This window comes from Mirounga leonina, unplaced genomic scaffold, assembly GCF_011800145.1.
Source record: "Mirounga leonina isolate KUSES-001 unplaced genomic scaffold, KU_Mleo_1.0 Mir_174, whole genome shotgun sequence".
Lineage (NCBI taxonomy): Eukaryota > Metazoa > Chordata > Mammalia > Carnivora > Phocidae > Mirounga > Mirounga leonina.
In genome coordinates this window covers 62657607-62679530 of record NW_023270451.1, presented here as the reverse complement: position 1 = coordinate 62679530, position 21924 = coordinate 62657607, and the positions used below count along the sequence as shown (strand labels likewise).

The 21924-nt window shown below is 38.3% G+C and overlaps 1 protein-coding gene and 1 non-coding gene across 12 annotated transcripts in view; both read left to right on the top strand.

Annotated features, from left to right (window-relative positions):
* Positions 1 to 21924, top strand: part of CADPS2 (calcium dependent secretion activator 2) — a 516958-nt gene that overhangs the window by 442032 nt on the left and 53002 nt on the right. For 9 of the 11 annotated variants that reach the window (XR_004682085.1, XM_035021016.1, XM_035021014.1 and 6 more), the window contains 4 exons: positions 11904 to 12045; positions 16735 to 16890; positions 17887 to 18034; positions 18754 to 18768. Coding sequence is in view for 10 of the 11 variants with exons in the window: in XM_035021016.1 (XP_034876907.1) it covers positions 11904 to 12045; positions 16735 to 16890; positions 17887 to 18034; positions 18754 to 18768 (461 nt within the window). In the remaining variant the exon portion in view is untranslated. Of the gene's footprint in view, positions 1 to 11903; positions 12046 to 12170; positions 12291 to 16734; positions 16891 to 17886; positions 18035 to 18753; positions 18769 to 21924 lie in introns of all 11 variants that reach the window. The other 2 variants (XM_035021019.1, XM_035021011.1) reach the window with 2 other exon arrangements.
* LOC118021434 lies at positions 99 to 255 on the top strand. The gene has a single exon (XR_004682177.1).

The window sequence follows — 21924 nt, the reverse complement described above, 5'->3', positions numbered from 1 at the left end:
AATGAATTAGCATCCTTTAATATTTATTTTTAAGAAGAGCTCTTGCATTGCAAGTGTAAATTTATGAGAGTTATATCAACAAGAACGCTAAAATGCAGGGCTTCTCTCTCATGGGGCTATGCATGGGGCGGGGGGAGGGAGTTGGAGTGAGCCCCCTTTTCTCCTTAGCCAGGGTTGGAGGCCAAGATCAGCCCCCAGGGATCATTGTCGGGGCTGCCATGAACTGGCAGCTTTGTTTTCCTGCCTCAGACATCTGTAGTTGCTGGGAGCCCCCACTTGGTCTATAGCAAGCCTGCTGAGCCCACAGCCGGACTAGGGTGTGAAGTGGTAGCACTGGGCATGGGATCTCTGGCTCTCCTTGGATAGTGCCAGGCTCCCATGAGCTGATGCTGGCCTGCACTGCCCCAGCAGTAGCCTGACCTCCTGCATCCCCCATAGACAACGCCTAACAAACACTCCTAAATGCGGTTCTGCACAGGATTGCGAGGGGTGGGGTGGTGAGGAAGAGCCCGGAGCGGGTGCTGGAGAAGGAGCTCCGCATGAGCCGGGGCAAGGAGGTCAGCCCTGGTGGCTCAGTCGTTAGGCGTCTGCCTTCGGCTCAGGTCAGATCCCGGGGTCCTGGAATCGAGCCCCACCTCGGGCTCCCTGCTCGGCGGGAAGCCTGCTTCTCCCTCTGCCACTCCCCCTGCTTGTGTTCCCACTCTCACTGTGTCTCTCTCTGTCAAATAAATAAATAAAATCTTAAAAAAAAAAAAAAAAGGAGGTCAGCCCTGATGCTCAAGACAGCGACAGGGGCTGTGAGCCAAGCCCTGCTTCTCAGCCCCTAGCTATATCAAGCCGGATAGTGGGCGCTCCATGCAGCTGCAAGCCGGAAGTTTTCTGTGTTGAAGTGCCTGCTTCCATTGACTGACAAAACAACGTTTAGAAAAGTTTTCAAGTTCTGACAGTTTTTCTTCACTAACAAAAGTTCTGAAATCATTTTATTTTGTTCTAAAAGCAATAAACCACCTTCTGTGGAACTGTGGGGGGAAAAAAAACACTAAAATGAGAATAGCAGAAATTTAATTTTTATCTAGACTTGCAAATATTTAATTCAAAAGAGTTGCATACTCCCTTTCCTGTTTTAAGCCATTTCTATAACATCAGCTTCTATTAAATGCATAACGTATAGTTGTATGTTGTTTTGTCACACATGATTCAGTTAAAACATGGAAGCATTTATTACTGATCTCTTTTGAGCAATGTCAGTTTTTGGGTAAGTCTAGATCTTGGCTTTGATTTTGCAGTGATTAACAGATTTGAGAAAACATCAATTATTTCAGAGAAAAACAGCTCCTCTATGTAGTGAGGTAAATAGAAAAGTTCCCCAGTGCCATAATTTCCTTTTGGTATCGGGAGTACAGGAGAGTCTGGGGAATTGAAATAGAATATAGTGACTTTCACCTCAAACTCACAAGTTACTATCCAAAGCCAAGACCACTGAGCATCTTAATAGTTGGTAAAACATACCTTTTTTTTTTTTGCTATTAATATCACTCTTGATAATAATGAAGAACATTGTTAATAATTCTGTGCTTGTTTTATTAAATTCCTGAAATATTCAGATGGTGATTTACTGAATGCAATCCAAATGTTAAATGTCAACCTATCGCTGCCCCCATATTGACCTTTTGGAAAGCTTTAAGAAAACATAAAACTTGTATCCCTTTAATCCCACCTAGAAAGAAAGAACCTTACATCACTGCCATGGCATGATAGCTTTTACCACATTGACCCAATTAACATTATATCCCAAATTCTAATTAGTTACAACTTTAGCCAGGAGTAATAGAAAGAGACTGCTCTGCAAGGCCCAGTCTTGGAAGGGGAAATATTTTGCTAAATAACAGTGTTTGCTGTTACCTTGCATGTGCTGCACAACTAATTACATAGATTTTAAATGGTTGTGATTTATGATAGTGTTGCATGCTTATGTTTGCTTTGCCAAAATAAAAATTACTAACACATCTCCAAGTAGTTGGGGGTATTAGTTAGAATTTTTGCTTTATTTGTGCCTTGAAAACTTGGTAGCTGAGTTGTTTGGGGTTTTGTCTTTCAGTGAATAATTCAGATGTCTCCACTGGTTGTTTACCATCTTTATTTTATTAAAATCTTGATGCTTTGATATTTTAAAATAGGTGCTTATCTTTTGGAAAAGTGGACAGGGTTTTTGACAAAGCTCTTCATTTTCCAGCTGAGGAAACTAAATCCCTAAGAGGCGATGTGCCTGGGCAGGATCTTGCTGATGGGGATCACCGACAGGGTGCTCACCTGGTGGTCTCCAGTTCAGTCTGGGTCTGCACTAACAAAAGCAGATTCTGGGGCGTTTATAGAATAATACAGTCTTTAAAGGAAGATAGGAAATTCCTTGAAGTTTTATTTTTACCTTAGAAAATTCTCAGAAGGTCCTTGAGTTGTGGGGGCAGGGGAAGAGAGTTGGTTAAAGGGTACAGAACAAACCAGAGAATGGTATATGTTGTCCTATCACGTACGTTATGAAACATCCATGATGAGAACACCAGAGACTAAACTAATGAGTGGGGGAAAAGATTCAAGACAGCAAATTCAGTTTTTATTTTAAGGAGAAGAAAATTCTGCGGGGGGCATGCATCTTTCCTGAGAGTTGGGCATGATTAGGGAAAATCTTAGCCTTAAGAACCCTTGGAGATGAAGTGTGGTGTTTCCTCGAGGGAAGAGTACGAGCTGCACCATAATTTTAGCAACTGTCCCCAATCTCCCGCCCCTCACAGACTCACCCACTGATTCCCAGAGCGGGACTGATGATGAAAACAAACTCCGGCTCCTTCATTTCTGTTCAGAAAAGACTGAGCTCCTGCTTGTCCCTCCAACCTACCTCCGTCCACCCTGATCCACTGCCCCCCAACTAAAGAGATAATTAAATGGGTAATCACTTTAAATGGTATCTAAGGAAACAGTCTTGAGAAAGAGATGTATTAAAATTGAGGGAAAATAAATGTTTTCATAATGAAGCAATTAGCATGATAGTTAAATGATGCTGTGCGACTAGATTCTACCCTTGCATGCTATCTTCCGCAATTGTCTTGTCGATAATAGATATGGCAAGTGACCGCTTCTGACAAATGAAAGCCATCTGCAAATGGCACAAATCATTTCTTTCAGCACTGCTGAAAGGCAAACCCTTGGAGCTAGTCACCTTTTAATCTGTGGATATGTTAGCAAGTGGCAAATGACCATTCTTTTGGGAACAGATTCCCAAGTGAAAAATACCACGGTGCTTCTTCTTTAATTAACAGCCTTTTCACATTGCTAGCACATTAAAGCCATCCTGAAGAACACCCATGCTTATATAATCAATGTCACAGAGTCTCTGCCTAAACGAATAATAAATGTTCAGGCTCTACACTAAGTGAAAACCTATTCTCCAAGACTTTCACCTTCATAAAGATGGGCTCATAAAAATCGAAAAAAGAAAAATTGGAATGTGGTCTCATGAGGATAAAAAGGCTAGTGTTAATAATTAACAAGGAGAGTGAAGTGGAGTCAAATTAGCCATAATAGAGCCCAGAGTGACTGGCAAAGTCACCTCTCATTATCAAAAAACTCATTAAGAAATGAAGAAGTGGAAATCCCGCTGGGTTATTCTCACACTTAGGCTGTATCAGAGATTATTTTTCAGATTTCTTTCAAATGAAGAACTCTTAGGTCACCATATTGTATATGAGGTTAATCTTCAAGCTTTGAAATATGGAGGGCTGACACCTGCGTGTTATTCTACCTCAAGCACTTAAATGAGCTGTGCATCTGAAATTCACAAATTGGTGTTTATAGATACATCTGTACATAATCTACTGGGAACAATGCAGAATGGATGTAACTTCTAGACTATAGCAGGGCTGTGTACCAGCCTAGTTTTATAGATAGGCACTTTTATAAATGATGAGATGACCACTAAAATGCAAAAATTTACTTAATTTCAATTTCCAGAGTTGACCGAATTCAAAATTGTATGTCAGAATTTGTTTTGCCAGAGAGTATAGTAAATATAAAAACAAGGAGTCCCTAGCTTTTTCTTTTTAGTTGAGTTCCACCGTGTTGCTCTACATTCTTTACTACATGTAGACATTTTAAATTCTTAGTCTGCTTTTTATATTTTCGTAGAACTTAATGCCTTCAAGAAAATAACCTGCTCTAAAAGGCCTGTGTGTCCTTCACAGTAGATTGGCAGAAACCTCTGTAAGTCCTAAAGGCCATGAGCATCAAGAACCCTACATTTGAGGGCTGTTGATCACATTACAGCCATTCTCAACTGTTTGCATCGTCTAGAACAAGCATTTTGGAACGTAATCCCAATCAGAAGGTTGTACATACCTGGAATAAAATTATAGACTTTTCCCTTTGGCTTTTATATTAATCTCATAAAAGACAGCATGAGAACTGCAGGACTGTGAGACTTCTTGATCTTTACCCTAAGCCTTGGTTAATGTTGATATTGGTTTTTTTTCCTGAATTAATCCTGCAAGAAACAGGCACTGAATGTCTAAAATTTACAAATTCCAGTCACCTTGCGGAAACATGGATTAAAAACAGTTCTGGCCCTTGAAAAGCATATCATCTAGTAAGGCATATGGACATATATACCCTACTCACTATAATGCAATAGTTTATAAAAATATAACTCAATTATATGTACTGTACTGTGGCATTTTTAATTATAGTTTTAAACTTGGATTTGTTGGATTTGGAGTTGTTGTCCAAAATATAGGAAACATTACAATACCAGGGCTCCCAGTCCTTTGGTATGTAGGTAGGTAGATAATTTTTAACAAGTGTACCAAGGGGAAAGGAAGAATTGGATGTGGTTTTAGGAGATTGTTATGCTAGTAAATGTACAAATTAAACATTACCAAACTATATAAATTTACATATCAAGGTTTTAAGTAAAAGGAAAATAAAACCCAATGAGTTTCCTATTCTACTTAAAGAGCACACTTTCAAAGTTTCCTTTAGGCAGTGGATTTTTGTTGGTATTTATTCAGTAAACACACATGTATTGAGTGCCTAAGTAATGTGCCAGATTCTTGGCTGCGTGCTACTCCTAGATCTCCAGGGATTTTTTTGTTTGTTTGTGTGTATTTTCTTCCTTTTACATAAGTCTGTTCTAGGCTGCAGTCCTCCTGACTTTTCTACTGAAGCCCATGTTCATATTTTCAGTGGTAGGAATCCTCATTATATGCATTTGTCAACATGGAGAGTGGCCTACTAATTTTATATCTTAGTCCGGTGGGCTTTCATTGTGCAAGATCCCTACAGTTTGTAGTCCCTTGAATGATTATTTTATGGCAAAGTCTTGTTTTTATTATGGTCAGTGTTGTTTGTTTTGCTGGTCATGAATTGCTAGTTTCTTCTGAAATGCCTATTTAGAATTTTAGTGGGGGGAAGTCATTCTTCCTAGTAATCCTTTAATGCTGACTAATTGGAAGGGGGTGGCACAATATAAAATTGGGTTACATGGGCCCAGGAGTCAACAGCATATTTTTACCCTAAAAAGAATGCAGAACTCTTTTATCTGCTTATTCTTCATTTATTCAGTGATTATTATCTCAGTAATTGTTATTAATTGGATCATAGTTTAAATTCTCGGTTAAAATCTTACTATTAAAAGCTTATGACAGGGGAGCCTGGGTGGCTCAGTTGTTAACCGTCTGCCTTCGGCTCAGGTCATGATCCCAGAGTCCTGGGATCGAGCCCCGCATCGGGCTCCCTGCTCGGCGGGAAGCCTGCTTCTCCCTCTCCCACTCCCCCTGCTTGTGTTCCCGCTCTCTCTGTGTCTCTCTCTGTCAAATAAATAAATAAAATCTTTTAAAAATAAATAAATAATAAAAGCTTATGACAAGTACTTTTGTAAATGTAAGACTCTTTTTGGTATGTAAATAATCAACACTAACTTATTAATTATTGGGATGCTCAAAATAATTGGGCACATCTGCATCCCTAGTTTACCTTTTATTTAAGCCTTTTGCTTTCTTTTGCCATTTCTAATTGTACTGTTAGGCTTGATGTCATTGATGCTTCATTATTTTCTGACAAGGTGATATTTGGAAACGTGGCATCTTTGGGGGGAAGAAAGATGATTTAACAAAGTGGATGCTGGTCCTCCACTTACATTCTTGTAACCGCTCTTTTAGACTCCTTCTGAGCTGTCCTTTCTACTTCCACACCTCAGATATAATGTCAGAAGCTCTCTTGGATAAGGCCACACTGAGAACTTGCCTCTTCCAATGAGCCGTTAGAACGGGTGCCTTGGAGAGGCTTGATTTGGACAGGTGGCAACCCCAAATCACAGTCTATCCTTACTCAACCAGATGGAGAAGATAGAAACACTCGTTCTGATGCCTGGGGCTACATACTAAGAGGGCTTTTGACAGCGTCTGATAGGAGCGGAATGCAAACTGGCATATGGGCAACGGAGAAAACGAGCATACATTTCTGTACGCAAGTACGGTGCGTGTGTATTTCCATAGTCCTGCCTTTGGACACCACGCTTTCTCTTTTCTTTCTTGCCCCCTCTGCATTTTTTCCTTATTTCTCCTCCTTTCTCCTCTTCTGTTTCTCCCTTTCTTTCTTTCTTTGGTTCCTTCCTCCCCTCCCTCCCTCCCCTTCCTCTCTCCCCTTTCCTGAGTCTAATTACCAAAGAAATAATACTGCCAATTTCCAATTTTCTGAAACTTTGGAAAATGGGTCTATAATTTGATTTTTAAAAAATAAAAAGGACACTCTGCTGAAACATGAGCAGACTTTTGGCCAGAATTAAGCATTTGTGACAGGTCTTAGGAAAACCCCATTTTCTTCCCCTATCTTCAGGATGTGAAAGTTTGCTATCAAGAGTCATGACTGAACAGAAAAAATCCTCCCCTTGCCACATTCATTAAAATATGGGACATAAAAGAGCCAACATTCATATCCAGAAGAATTTTCAGCAGTCTGATCTTGGACATGGATCAAAAATAGGACTTTCATACCAATATTATTTAATACTGTATATTCTATATAAGATATGAAGAATATGCAGGCTTCAATAAGTTCTTAGTTTCCTGAATAATAGTGTAGTAATTTTAATGTTGTATCTGTGTAGTTTTTCATTCAACAAACATTTGAACACTTAGTTGGAGCCAGACATTTTGCAGGATACTAAAAATACAGATATGGTCCCTCCCTCAAGGACTTGGCACCCTTGTAGGGAGAAATAGAAACGTAAACAGGTGGAACCAGTAACTGGGCAAGGGGACAGCAGAACAAAGCATTTCCAGAAAAGTTTGGAGGAGTTAAGTGTAGACTTGAACTAAACCATGCAAATCATTATGGCTGGACCACAGGAAATATGAGGGTCAGGCAACAGAGATGAGCCAGAGAGGTCATTTTTAAGATAAATTGAAAATGTGGATGGCTTTCATACCATCCAAAGGTTTTTACAATTTGTTGTGATGATCCACTAAAAGATTATAATCTTTAGGGGCGCCTGGGTGGCTCAGTCGTTAAGCGTCTGCCTTCGGCTCAGGTCATGATCCCGGAGTCCTGGGATCGAGCCCCACATCGGCCTCCCTGCTCCGAGGGAAGCCTGCTTCTCACTCTCCCACTCCCCCTGCTTGTGTTCCCTCTTCGCTGTCTCTCTCTCTCTGTCAAATAAATAAATAAAATCTTAAAAAAAAAAAAAAAGATTATCTTTAGGAAGGACATTATAGTTTTATATTTTGGCAAGCCCCTCTGCTTTGAGGTTTGAAGAAGATGATGGATTGACAAAGGGAAAATTAGGATCCTGAAGACCAGTAAAGAGATTATTGCACTAATCAAGGCAGGAGATGAGAAGGTTAGAAGTAGGGCAACAGCAGTGGTGATGAAGAGAGGAAGGGATGTGTTAAGAAGGATATGGTGGTGGATGTTAAAGAGGGTACTTGTTATGAGCACTGGGTGTTGTATGTAAATGATGAACAACGAATTCTGCTCCAGAAACCAATATTGCACTGTATGTTAACTACCTAAATTACCTAAAATTTAAATTTAAAAAAAAAATACACAGGTCTTGATTACTAATTGGAAATAGAATGTAAAGGCCAAGCCTGTGGGACAGTCACCAGGCACTGACATAGTGATCTAGTGGACAGTCTCTGTTTTTACTCCCATGGTGGGAATATAAGAGAAGGAGGCTTATTTAAGAAGTTAATGACTTCGGGGCGCCTGGGTGGCTCAGTCGGTTAAGCGACTGCCTTCGGCTCGGGTCATGATCCTGGAGTCCCTGGATCGAGTCCCACACTGGGCTCCCTGCTCGGCAGGGAGTCTGCTTCTCCCTCTGACTCTCCTCCCTCTCATGCTCTCTGTCTCTCATTCTCTCTCTCTCAAATAAATAAATAAAATCTTTAAAAAAAAAAAAGTTAATGACTTCAGTGCTTATCAAGTGTATCAAAAAAGAGAGCTCTTGCTAGAATTACATTTGAGTCAACTGGTACTTAATCTTAGAGTCATAACATTTAATAACAACATTGAGTGTTGATTCTCCTATGTGCTTCTTCATTTTAACAAACTAAGTATGACTTAATAGCCAACATACCTAATCTCTAAAGGAAAATAAAGAAGCATTTGAATTGATGAGGTAGAGGACTCATTTGTAGATGTAATAATTTCTTAAGTGAGCATGTCTTGGGCTAGTTAGAAATAATGACAGTGCTTAACAGCACTATCAAGATGTAGAGCCTAGGGGCCCCTGGGTGGCTCAGCTGGTTAAGCGTCTGCCTTCGGCTCAGGTCATGGTCCCAGGGTCCTGGGATCAAATCCTGTATCAGGCTCCTTGTTCAGCGGGAAGCCTGCTTCTCCCTCTCCCTCTGCTTGCTGCTTCCCCTGCTTGTACACACTCTCTCTATGTCAAAAATAAATAAAATCTTAAAAAAAAAAAAAAAGATGTTGAGCCTATGGGTCTCTCTGTTTTTTATTAGTAGGCCATATAAATTAAGAGTTAGGCTACAGTCTAGCTATATAGCAATGTGAAGTTGTCTGGCTTTTGATGTATATTATAAGCACATTAAATATTTTCACAGTGTTAATTCATTTTTCAGCTCATTGACTATAATAGTTTTCTTCAATCTCTTTTTCATAGTGTAACTGAGTTTTTCAAAATTCTAATTCTAAAAACATATAATTCATCTAAGATGTGGAGTCATGCATTTGTCATTTGCAAGATTTTTTTCTACCTAAAATAATCTATAAATTTCTAGGTCTTAAAAGATGCTGATATGCTGCTGATAGGTTGGACGACTATATGAATGGATAGATGGATAGATAATAATTTATGGTAATGTAAATTGAGGGGTAATGGTCATATAGTCTATGGGGGATAAGAGGGGTCTCTTGTTCTATTGCCTAATGACTAGATGACTTCACCACATACCCCTAAATTCTCTGTGCCTCAGCTTCCTTATTGATAAGATTGAAAAAGATAATAGTGCTTTTGTCACAGAGATTTTGTGATGATTAAATGAGAGAATGCGTATCAAGAACTTAGCCCCATGTTTGACACTCCAAAAATGCAGGCAAGGAGGAGGAGGAAGAAAAAGAGAGTCCTTAAGTGGAGAGCCAATAAATTCAGATATGGATATATTTTTTAATTTGCTTACCACAATGATTTAGGTGGTTTGAGTGAGAATATTTCATCCTTAATGTTCAACATCCTTATTTCGGTACCATTTGGCAAAAGGAACTGAACTGCATGATCTATATAGTACCTTCTAGCTCTGTGATTGAATCTCCAGGAATAAATAAAGCTCCTTTCAGTGTGCTAATGAAAACATCATTAAGATAACATTAGTCTTCTAAATAAGACATTTATCTTTAAATATGATTATCATTCCCACTTTAATAGGAAATCTTTTAGCATATAGATAAGCCAGAAAAAATTATTTAACCACAAAAAATACTAAACCATATTAACTAGAAATAGAAAAAAAAAAAGTCGTATTTTCTTCTGTATTTAGAATCGCTTCCTGCCCCACTTCTATATGTCTGTAGTTTTCCAGCCTCTGACAAATTTCAGAATCCGTTAAAACAGTATTCATGCCACTGTGGTAAGCATCACATATTTTGCCCAAGTTTTAAAACGCTGTTTAGCTTTCAGGGTATTTTTGCCCTAAAGAAGATTATGTGGGGAAGGTGGCCTATTTAGCTGAGTATTTCATGAGACGTTACTTTAAAACTGCTAGTTACTAGATTTTGTATATAAGCACATGCAGCTATTTGGATTCATAAAAGTGAATGGGGTTACTGAGAGACTTTTCCCCATCTTCCACCTCTGCCACTCTAATCCAAGTCACCGTCATTATCATTGTCATCCTTTACCTGGTCTGTTGCAGTCAAGCACTGAACACGAGCCACCTTCTTGCTTCCGCCTTGGTCACCAACTCCATCTTCCACACAGCAGCCAGAGATATGATATCATGGCACTCCTCTACTTAATAATAATAAAAATAATGATGCTTCCCTGTGTACCCAATAAAACTCATACTTCTCACCATGTACTACTGTGTAGACATAATCTTGGACTATTCTTTCCCCTCTCTCACTCTACTCCTGCCACACTGGCTTTCTCGTCCTTCTAGAAGTACACCAGCTTGTTCCTTGCCTAGAACTTTCATGCTAGCTGTTACCTCTACCTGGCAATCTTTCCTCCAATCTATGAGAGCTTGTTTCATAGATTTCATGAGAGTACTAACACTGTTCATGAGGACTGTGCTCCCATGACTTAATTTACCCCCTCAAGGGTCCCACCATCACATTGGGTGTTAGGATTTCAATGAATTTGGCAGGGAAGTAGGTGGATGTGACACAATCTATAGATAGCACTGACCTTTCTTCTAATGAAATTACATCCTGTGCATAGAAAGCATCCACCTCTGGTGTAGGGAGGTGCACCTTACCTATTACCTACCTATTTGACAGTCCTATCCCAAAAGCACAAATTCTAAGACTTGCACAACTGCTTGAGGTGGGATGTCCCATAGTGTATTTCATTAAAGACAAATGGACGCCTGAAAAATGCATATGATGTTTTTAAAGACACATGTGAAAAACTTGATGACTAACAAGAAAATCCACAAATAGGGCGCCTGGGTGGCTCAGTTGGTTAAGCGACTGCCTTCGGCTCAGGTCATGATCCTGGAGTCCCGGGATCGAGTCCCGCATCGGGCTCCCTGCTTGGCAGGGGGTCTGCTTTTCCCTTTGACCCTCCTCCCTCTCATGCTCTCTGTCTCTCATTCTCTCTCTCTCAAATAAATAAATAAAATCTTAAAAAAAAAGAAAAAAAGAAAATCCACAAATAACTGAAAAATTCATGAATCAGAATAGATATTCCCAAGGCCACAGTCATCCTGCTGGTGAATTAAATAAGTGTATTTCTTAGAATGAGTCAAGCTTAGCTCTCAGAATTGAATGGGTTTAGCTCTTCTGTGATACACCATCTAGCACAGGGATTGTAACTCTCTTTATTGCTCTATTTACATGTGTCAAGACCTTCCAGGTATCCAGCAGCTCTGTTGAATCTCTAGCAAGTGGTCATATGCCTCATGTGTTAAACCTCTCAGAAAGTAAAAACATCCCACCTGCCAGGAAGATTTTATAGAGAAAGAATCTGTTTGCATTTTGACAGCCATATCTAGGAGGTTAATTATACTTCTTGATTAGCTTTCATGATATGTTCAACAGGAGGAGTAAGATCCATTTTCATCTGTATTTTACCAGTTCTTCTGTGTCAGACTCTTTCAGGAAACGTTTTTTTCACCCCTCTTTCCCAAATGCCTGATATGATCCCTCTGACAAACACTGTTTCTGCTTGACTATTTCAGCACTTTTATGTAATGGAAAATTTCACAAACATTTGCAAGAAATCTTTGTGCCCTTGGTTGTCCGCTACGTCGATCTCATGGAGTCCTCCATCGCCCAGTCAATTCACAGAGGTTTTGAGCAAGAGACATGGCAGCCTGTCAAGTAGGTATCTTGCCCAGTGTCCATAGAACATCTGTCTCTTTAGTCCTGACCTTATGACTTTACACATGGCCGTCTGTGGTTATTGCTTATGCTGGTCCCTTCCCACGTTGTTTGTTTCTCTACAGGAATATCGCCAACAGTCTTCCCAATGTAGCTCTTCCAAAAGTTCCAAGTCTGCCTCTTAATCTTCCACAGATTCCTAGCTTTTCTCGTCCTTCGTGGATGGCTTCTTTATATGAGTCCACGTGTGTATCCCTCACTTATTTCCTGGTGGTGTGTTAGCTAGTGCATGGCCTGGGCTGTCTTCTGTGCACATTTGTTCAGATTGCATGGCATTTATCATCATTGGTTGAGGAATCCTATGTTTTGGTTTTGTGTGAGTTTTTTAAGCTATCAAGCTAAGCTGAGCAAATCGATGATAAATGATACAGATTAAAAAAAAAAAAAACACCACTCACTGGCTTGATCTACTTCATATGTGATCTGTAGGTGAGAGGTCATTTTGTGACCCAGGTTGTAGACTCTAGCCTAAATGATACACCACACTTCAGGCAATCACTGTAGTAACAGTATGTCTAGGAGCCGTAGTTGGCTCCAACTTCATTACTGCCCACATAGTTTCTCTTGTACATGAAGAAAACCATCATAAGAATCGTTTGAAGAATATAATGTTTTTCTATTTTATCTTAGTTGCACTTTTAAAGAAATAATATTTCAGGTTGCAGAGAAGCGATCGTCCTTTATTTCCTAACACCAGCAAGTCCTTCCATCTATCAGTTGATGCACTTTGTTATTTTTAAATAATCTTTATATCATAAAAACCATATCTGTTAGCTCTACATTGTGATCAGCCCACCTATTGCAGATTCAGTAACTGAGAGTCACTAAAACAAAAAGGACACAGGCTTTGAAATTCGAGTTTAGATCCTAGTTTAGTAATCATTAAATCTTTCTCAGCCTCAGTTTCCCCAATGCTGAAATGTTATGACACCTAATTTAAAGACATTTTTGTGAGGATAAAAAAGAAAAAAATGATGAAAAGTGCCTGGCACATTCTAGGCTCTCAATAAATAATAACTATTCCTATGCTACATTATGATTTTTATCATTATTATTACTGTCATCAATCATCATTATTCGTTAACTGTATAGTTTTCAAAAGTATGAGACTCAGAGCAAGCAAATGAACTCGATAATAGTCCATGCTTTGCCCAAGATCTCATATGACATCAGCTAGAAAGAATAATAATTACAAGAAGAAAAATAGCTACCATTCATTGAACACTTACTATGTTCCAGGTAAAGTGCCAAATCTTTTTCTCAGTTAAGCCTCTGGACAACCCTGGGACGTAAATGTCATTGTCCCTATTTTAGGGACTTAGGAAACTAAGCCATAAAGAAGTTAAGAAACAGAAGTTGCCTGAGGTCCCACAGTAAGTAAGTGACAGAGGCAAGCTTTGAACCCAGGTTTGCCTGACCACAAAGCTCTCACTCCTCTTATTCATGTGTTCAGCTTCCAGAGAATATAAGGATGCTGGGCTAAGAACTTGCCCAGCATCCTTTCTGCCTGTCCTCCCACCACTGTTACATCTGCTCCCCAAGGCTGCATACCCTCAAGAAAAGAAAGAAGACCAAGAAGGAGAAGAATAACTTGCAAAATAGCTTAACAATATCTCTCCAAGTTAAACATCATCACTGTGCCCATGATAGTTATTGGGATGTGAGGTTACATGTGAATCTTTTTCTTTCAGGCAAATGCTTTGGGCAGTTATAGTATATAGAGTGGTGTCTGTGTCTGCTTGGCAATTATCTAGGAAGTATAATGTATCTTTCTAAGTTTATGTGTTTTTGTGCTTCTTAATACTGTTTTATAATTTAACTCCTCTTTTTCCTCATTCCTCACCTGTTTAACACCCTTGATTTTAACCGAAAACATTATTTTGGGCATTACCTTGTGAAATTTAGATTTTGTATGTGTGTGTCATTATTTTTTTTAGCTTTGAGGCATGTGTGAAACCTGAATCTCATTTATTGGGAGCCCCTTTTTAAAATGACCTGCATCTCAGGACAGGAATCATGACAAATTGTGGCTTTGTAAATAAAGTGCTCATACTTTCATCATTCTGAGTAAATAAAAAACATGTTTTACAAGTTAATCACTGTTTCTTTACCTGCTAGGATTATCAACATTAGGCTCTTCATCAGGGTGCTCAAAATTCCTTATAATGTTATGATGTAATCACTAGCTTTTTGGGTTCTGGGTGGTTTTTTTTTGTTAAAGATTTTATTTTTATTATTTTTAAGTAATCTCTACCCCCAATGTGGGGCTTGAACCCATAACCCCAAGATCAAGGGTTGCATGCTCCACCAACTGAACCAGCCAGGCACCAGTTTTTTGAACTTTCGTTATAAAGCATTAAATAGCAAAAAAAAAAAAAAAAAAGTCTGTTTCATATACATAAGGAATTAGAAAATAGAATATAACCAATGCTTTCAAGATATATCCCTACCTACTAATGTATCAGTGTCACCTTAGGGGCTTCTCCATGTCTTCCTTCTCAGGTTTTTTTGGTTTTTTTAGCTCTAAAAGTAGGTGCCAATAAGATAAGTTTCCTACTGGCATTTTTAGGAAGTTATCTCAGAGTCCATTATTCATGTTTGAGTTCTTTAATCTGTTAATCATACTTTCAGAATAGGTCACTGATTAAAAATAATTTTAAAATGGAAAAGTTTTGAGTAAATTGCAGGTTATAAATTCCAGCTCAAGAGAAAACCTCTTTACATTTTTTTCTATTTAATTATAGCAAATACTTGTTACCTTAATTATGTTCCCAATTAAGCACATTTATCATTCCATAGCATCAAAGAACAGAAGAAACATATATCCATACTCCCTATGAAGATTTAATTGTCATATGTTATGAGAGAGTCCATTTTCAATAGAATTCCCTCTTCACTATTTCAGATTTTGTTTTGATGATGGTTTTTGTTGTTTTGTTATGCTATTAAGAATACATACATGTTTCAAATAGCTACCTTATATTTCTCCAAAGTAAAAAATTATTAGATTTGCTTCTTTAACCAATTAGATTCAATTGCTCTTAAAATATAGGTCCTCTAATTTACCACACTGTACACTCTGGATATATAAGAAGATTTTGCCTGGTCATTTTTTTCCTCTTATTTTTATTATATATATGGCAAAAGGGAGAAATAAATATAGTGTTTTTTCTAACATTTTTCACAGCAATGTCAACATGGTGTTGTCTGGTTCCTTTATTTAATGATACTTTGGGGGCACTGATTTTTAAGGTTACGAGATACTGAGTAGAGAGCTATGGGTGGCATTCAGTGCTTTGCTGAGAATGGTCCATTGAGAACTTAACTGTGAGCACATCTTAGCTAGGCAAGGAGACCCTGAGGAATCACTGGCAGGATGGGAGAAGGAACACAAAGGAGGTTGGTGATGCAGGAAAGATGCTGAGGTGGAGGTGGGGGAGGGAAATAAGCATTTAATTAGCCAGAGAAGGAGGCATTTTTTTAAGCCAAATAATTGATATGTTTAGCTAAACAAAGGGGGTATTTAAAAGAATTTTATTTTTATAAAAGTTTCCCACTGTGCTCTTGTGATAAATTATTTCATTTCTCTATTTTTCTTTTGCACACTAACAATACAATTTTTAGGTTAGTGTATGTTAAGCACTTACGGGAAAGCTGAGGAGAACTGAATCTGCACAGCACCGTTTTTCTCTTTTTGTTCTCTTTTACTATTAAGTTTCAGCGTGTTTGAACATAGGATTATTTTACTCTCAAAACCTCTGTTTCCCTATTAGGCTATATACTTGCATAATGGAAAGTAGTAGTGTTATCCTTTGCCCAAATATTATATGTACCTTGCTACAAATTACCTTCATACATGGTCTGAAACTCTAGTCCCCTGGATTAATTTTGCTGGAGCAGTGAATGCATAGCAAATCCAGGCCCCAAGTTAGAAAGATGGAATGACCTGAAATACATGATTTTGTTCCCACTTCAGGGCACCCCGAATGTCATTTCTCTGTTAGACTGTACGTCATACTGTTAGGTTTCATTATGAGCTAGAAAAGTCATGAAGCATTTCAGAATAGGCATAAGATTTGCTTCCCTGCTCAGCCTGTTTTCTCACTTGCACTACCTGTTTCCCCTTCCCCTGTCCTTGAGAAACTGAAGGATCTGTAAGCTACGTACCTGTCTGTAGACAGAAACCACTGTGATGACAAAGGGACACATGTATGCATGAGTAGAGGAGTGAAGCTCCTAGTAGCTGTCGTATGGACTTTCTTGCATAGAACATACTCTTCTGAATTTGCAGGAGGAAATATTTATGTATTTTATCTGTATCCTATAGATTGGTAAAAAAGCGTTCAAAATTTTGTTCTTCCATGTACAATTTGATTTCTTTTCCTTAGTAAAGTACCCTTATGCATTCTACCCCTTTCTATGAAACCTTACTATATTTATTTCTACTTGTTTTGTTTTGGTTTTTTTGCCTCACCATATTCATTAAGAAGTGAAAAGGAAGAGATTTAGAAGGTTGAATAAAGAAAATGCCAATTATTAGAGATTTTAAGGCAAAAAACAATGTGTTGGCTATCCTCACAGCTAACAGTGGAAGTTCATGATGCTCTTCATGTTTCCTTTTTCTTCTAGCAATGGCTCAGCAACATCAGAAGACCTTTTTTGGAAACTCGATGCACTGCAAATGTTTGTCTTTGATCTGCACTGGCCAGAACAAGAATTTGCCCACCACTTAGAGCAAAGACTTAAACTAATGGCCAGTGATATGATAGAGGCCTGTGTCAAAAGGTAGACCTGTGTTTTCAAGTTACTGCTTTGTACGCCAGCGCCCAGAGTGGCACTTTTCACCAAGTACCTGTTACCTAGTTGTCACAAGGAAAGTTTCAATATGTACTACCACAACAAAACTTAATGAGCGTTGCGTTCTCAGACCTAAATTCTGGGGCCTCCTAGAACTCTGTAACTGATAAAATTGGCCTAAAACTTTTTTTTTTTTTTAAACGCCTCCTCACATTACCCTTCTCAGTAGCATCCATACTATATTAATCCTTTCTGTGGTGCTTTATTGTTGTCTCTTTGGGAATACTGTGCTTTCAATTCCCAAGGCAGTACTTCCTGAGACATATGGAAAAGGGCAGTTAAGTACTTTATGCATTACGCACGGTGTCTGCTGTGAAACGGGATGGCAAACCCAAATTGTGATCAGGGCCATCAGTGTTTCTGTTTTCTGGTATTCTCTTTCCACGTCAAGGGAGCTTTCCGCGTCAACTATCCAGTTATATTCTTCAGAACTTAATCAGAAATAAGTTATGAGGCTAAGTGACAGAGAAGAATTATACATTCTCCATTGTACATTAATTATGATGTTTTAGGGTTTTCCAGACTTGTACTTTTTTTTTATTCGGTAAACCCTCACGCAGAAGATTTGTTCTGCTTTAATGCAGAGAAGCAAGTGGTTTTTACACTTGGAAATTAATTCAGGCAGTTCAGTAAAACTAAGCGGTTTTTCCATAAAAAGTTTTACACTAGATGTAACAAATAGCTTCCTTTGAGTAGAGATATTGTCTGCATGACTGCAAAAGCTGTTTAATATAAAATATCTCCCTGATCTTTCATATGAGACACCTGAAAAAGAAGAGCATCCCACCCCTGGCTCCCAAGCAATGCCACACTCCTTATTTGCATGTTTTAAATTAGCCATCTTGTAGTGTTGATTTCACTTTTACTAAACAGGTGAGACATATTTCAGAATTTCTTACCCTGGATTCATGTTTTAATGAATAGAACAAGAACTGCATTTGAAGTCAAGCTGCAAAAGGCAAGCAAAACCACTGACTTGCGCATTCCTGCCTCCGTGTGTACAATGTTTAATGTATTAGTCGATGCCAAAAAGCAAAGCACCAAACTTTGTGCCCTGGATGGAGGACAAGAGGTAAGTGAACTGAGTGTCACATATGGATAGGCAGCACGGGGTGCCCTGGCAGAGGGTGCTGGATGCTGTTTCCAGAAGTCTCTCACTTGATTAGATTAAAAGACCAAGTTTTCCAATAGAAGTGTTTGGCCTTTTCTTTACTGTAATAACGGAAGGCCCTTTATCCTTTGCTCCCATTAGTTTCTTCTTTTTTAAATGAAGACTGCGCAAAATTTTACACGTGGCCATTGAAGCTTTTAACAACTTATGTGTTGTGTATTTACATAACCCTTGCTTTTCACAAGCAAATAAGAAAGCTAGAGAGCTACCTGCTTTGTTTATACAAATCTAGAGTATCCAGAGTTTGCATTCAAAAAACAAGGCACAAAAAATAGCATATGAAATATTTTTATTTACACAAAAGTTTCCATGTTTTAAAGATCAAGTAGAAACGTACTAAAAAAAATTAGACTTTTTTTTTTTAATAAATGTCCCATTTTTTTTTACTTTGATTCATGTTTTGTTTCGTTCTATATTCAGAAACACAGCTTATTTTACCCCATGATTTATTTTTGTTGAGAGTGGCAGTTGGGTGAAAAAGGATTTATTTTTCTTAGATTATCTGTTTAAGTTGACATTCTGTTGCTGCTTTTCTCATTGTAATTACTTGTTCATTTCTTTACTCTTCCCATATGTTCTCCTTCATCGTCTTTTTTTTTTTTCTCCATGGCATGATCCAGTTTGGTAGTCAATGGGTAAGTCTTCCTTTTTTTTTTTTTTTTTTTTTTTTGTAAAAGCACACTTTCATTTGAGTTACTATTTGTGTAAACGTACACTTTTTATTTTCATCTTTTCAAATTAATATAATTCCATTTTCAGGTTTATGTTTTCCATGTATGCGTATAACACTAACAGCTTATTATAACATAGCAATACCCAGAGACACATTAAAACACATAAATACTTACGCCCTAAATAATGTCAAGGGGAATGTTTCTTCCCTGTTAGGCTGCAGAATCTACGAACTGCTCTTAGATTTTTTAAGGATAAAATTACTTAAAATGAATTCACCCTCCTTTAAACAAAATTCTAAATAAATTCAGAAGCAGAATGATTATTAATATTTTCAAGGTTCATATATCTATAGTATATACTTTTACCAATTCTAGAAAAATTTGGAGCTTTGGGTGACATATAGTATATATCAGGGTACCTCTAAATCAATTTGAGGACCAAGAGGCCATTCCTAAGGTCACTTCATGCAGAAGTACCCAGTTGTGGATTTCAATAATGTACATGCCCACCAGTGATACAGTCTTTCTTCCCACTCATGGCCTGGGAAGTTACCGTAACAGAGGCAGGGAAGAGGCAGGCCTGTGTGTCAGAAGCCTTTCCTCTCCCCCATACAAGGTTGTCTTGAATTACCACCCAGAACCTCAGAGGAACATGATATGAAAATTTTTATGCATACAAAAGTGACTAGATACTATATATATCTATCTGTTTTATATATGTGTTTTGATGTCAAAATGTTTTTGTGCTTATGGATATGTTGACTCTTACGTAAAGTCTTACAGTTGCCACCTAGGAGTCAAACTCAGGGTGACTCTACTGGGCTGACAATTCTCATCCAAGTAGAAGGGCTTAGGTAGCTCTGAAAGAGGATGAGAGGGCCCACTATTTGTGAATTTCATACTTAGTTAGCCCAGATATAGACATTAGGTAATTGGCCATAATTTATGCACATGCACACGTATTTCATTCTTTGAGCAATTCAAGGGGAAAAGATGTATTTCTAATACCATAGCATACAACCTTACAGATATATTAAGTAATTGATAGGTGTTATAGAATGTTCAGCAATTATCATTCCCTGAGCACCTACAACATGATTTATTACCTCTAATCATCTGAATGAGGAAGCAGCTGGCTTGGATATCAATAGCTCATCTCTCTACCTTTTCATGTTTTTCAATACGCAGATGTAAGCCTTTGATGGTCTACTCAGAAATATTGTCTTACGTCTCTTTATAAGTCCATCCATTTCTCATCAGGTTTATAGAATCATCTTGCCTCTTCCCATTGATACTGGATTTATCCATCTGCTTTTATTTTAATATACATGGCAGTACCTGACACATAATACGCACTTGGTAAATAGTTGTTGAATGAACAGACTGATTTGTTGTCACCGCTTTAAAAATCCTCCCCTGTAAGAAACAACTATCTCTAGTACCTCAAAAGAAAAACAAGCCCACACACAAATGACAAAACATTGTTGCATTGTCACACGGTTCTTTATATTAACAGGTAAATGGCTTTGAAAAGTAATCTGCTACTGTTCATTGTATTTGCACCTGTACCTTCTCCCCAGAGACAATTAGTTCCCCACAACTTTCACACAATTAATATAATTCAAAATGTGCAGGTGTAAAACCCATTAGCAACTATGAAAAGTGGTAAACAAGACTTTCAGTGCAAAAGAAGGATTTTATACTTTGCTTTTAATCACCAGTAAATATACCCACGTAATTGCACAGGCTTTCCCTCTCTGTGCTTGGGATAAGTTTTGGAATTGTTGCAAATTAGCAAATATGTTACATGCAGAGGTGAGCCAGTGGACCTCATTCTGTAGTAAGCAACAAATTAAAAACTAGATTATTACACAATTTGGAACCTTGTGAAATATATGCTTACATAGATAAACCTAGTAGGGATAGTGTTCTGAATTTTAGGAAATTACCTCTCCAAAGTCTCCAGTAAATTTATTATATGTCATTACTGAGATGAAACCTCCCCAACTCCTTTTCCACAAGGCAGCCCCTTCTGTGCTCCTGAGTTATGATTCCGTTTTCTCGCGTGGCACATGATGATGCAAACGTGCTCAACCGCAGCCCAGAATGGTGTTTAATGGAGTCATTAGTGAGCGAATGATCTGCTCATGCGACAGCTGTGTGTAATGAGTCAGCAGTCTCAGGCCAGTTCCTCAGGGACAGATGTTGAGACCACAAAACCACCAGTGTTTAGAAATCGTTGTTCTCCACCAACTGCATTCGTCTTACTTAGGTAATGCTCTGCCCTCGGTGCCCCCAGCATCTGATGGCCCATCCACTGAGGATGAAAGCACATTAATGGGGCTCCTTGTGTAAGATTTGTCCTCAACTATAGTAAAATGCTTCCATTTCCAGAACTGACAATCCAATGCCTTTAAAGTTCTCCCCAAGAGAAGGACCAAAATCTTTTAAGAATGCTGGATTATACTGGCATTTGATTAGTTTTCATTTCTGGAGTGTTTACATTAACAACAGTCAGGTGAAATGAGGATATGTACCTGAGTGTAGGGGGACCAGGGTTCAGACCCGTGTCTGATCCCTGAATTCCCTGGGCTCCATGAGGTACAAATTCCTTAAAGGTTAATCTTGATCGAAAGTCAGAGTCATCTGACTTTACTTTTTACTTCATCAGGTTTATAGAATCATCTTGCCTCTTTTATTGGCCATATTTTATATGAGAAGCACATATGCTTTACTTTTGAGGGTGAATGTAGGGAGAATTAAGTCGAAGAAATGGGCTGTGATTTGCCAAAGCCCTGGTATGTAGGATTATCAATCCGATTTGAAATATTCTGATAGAAATTTTATAGATTTTTATTGTTACAGACAAAAACTTTGCAGATTTTTATCAAAAATTCAGTCTGTTAATCTAAATAAAATATACCAATTTTAGGTTAGGTAATGTAAATGTCTATGCAGATAAATTCTTCTCTGTGATCTCTTTTGGTGTGTCTGTGTTTGTCTTTGGAAGCTATCTGGATCCCCTGAGGAGTAACTTTCTAGCTAACCTTCTATCATCTCTATGTGGCAGATGTGAGCTGTTCTCTTTGCAGAATGTACATGTACAATATGAATTCT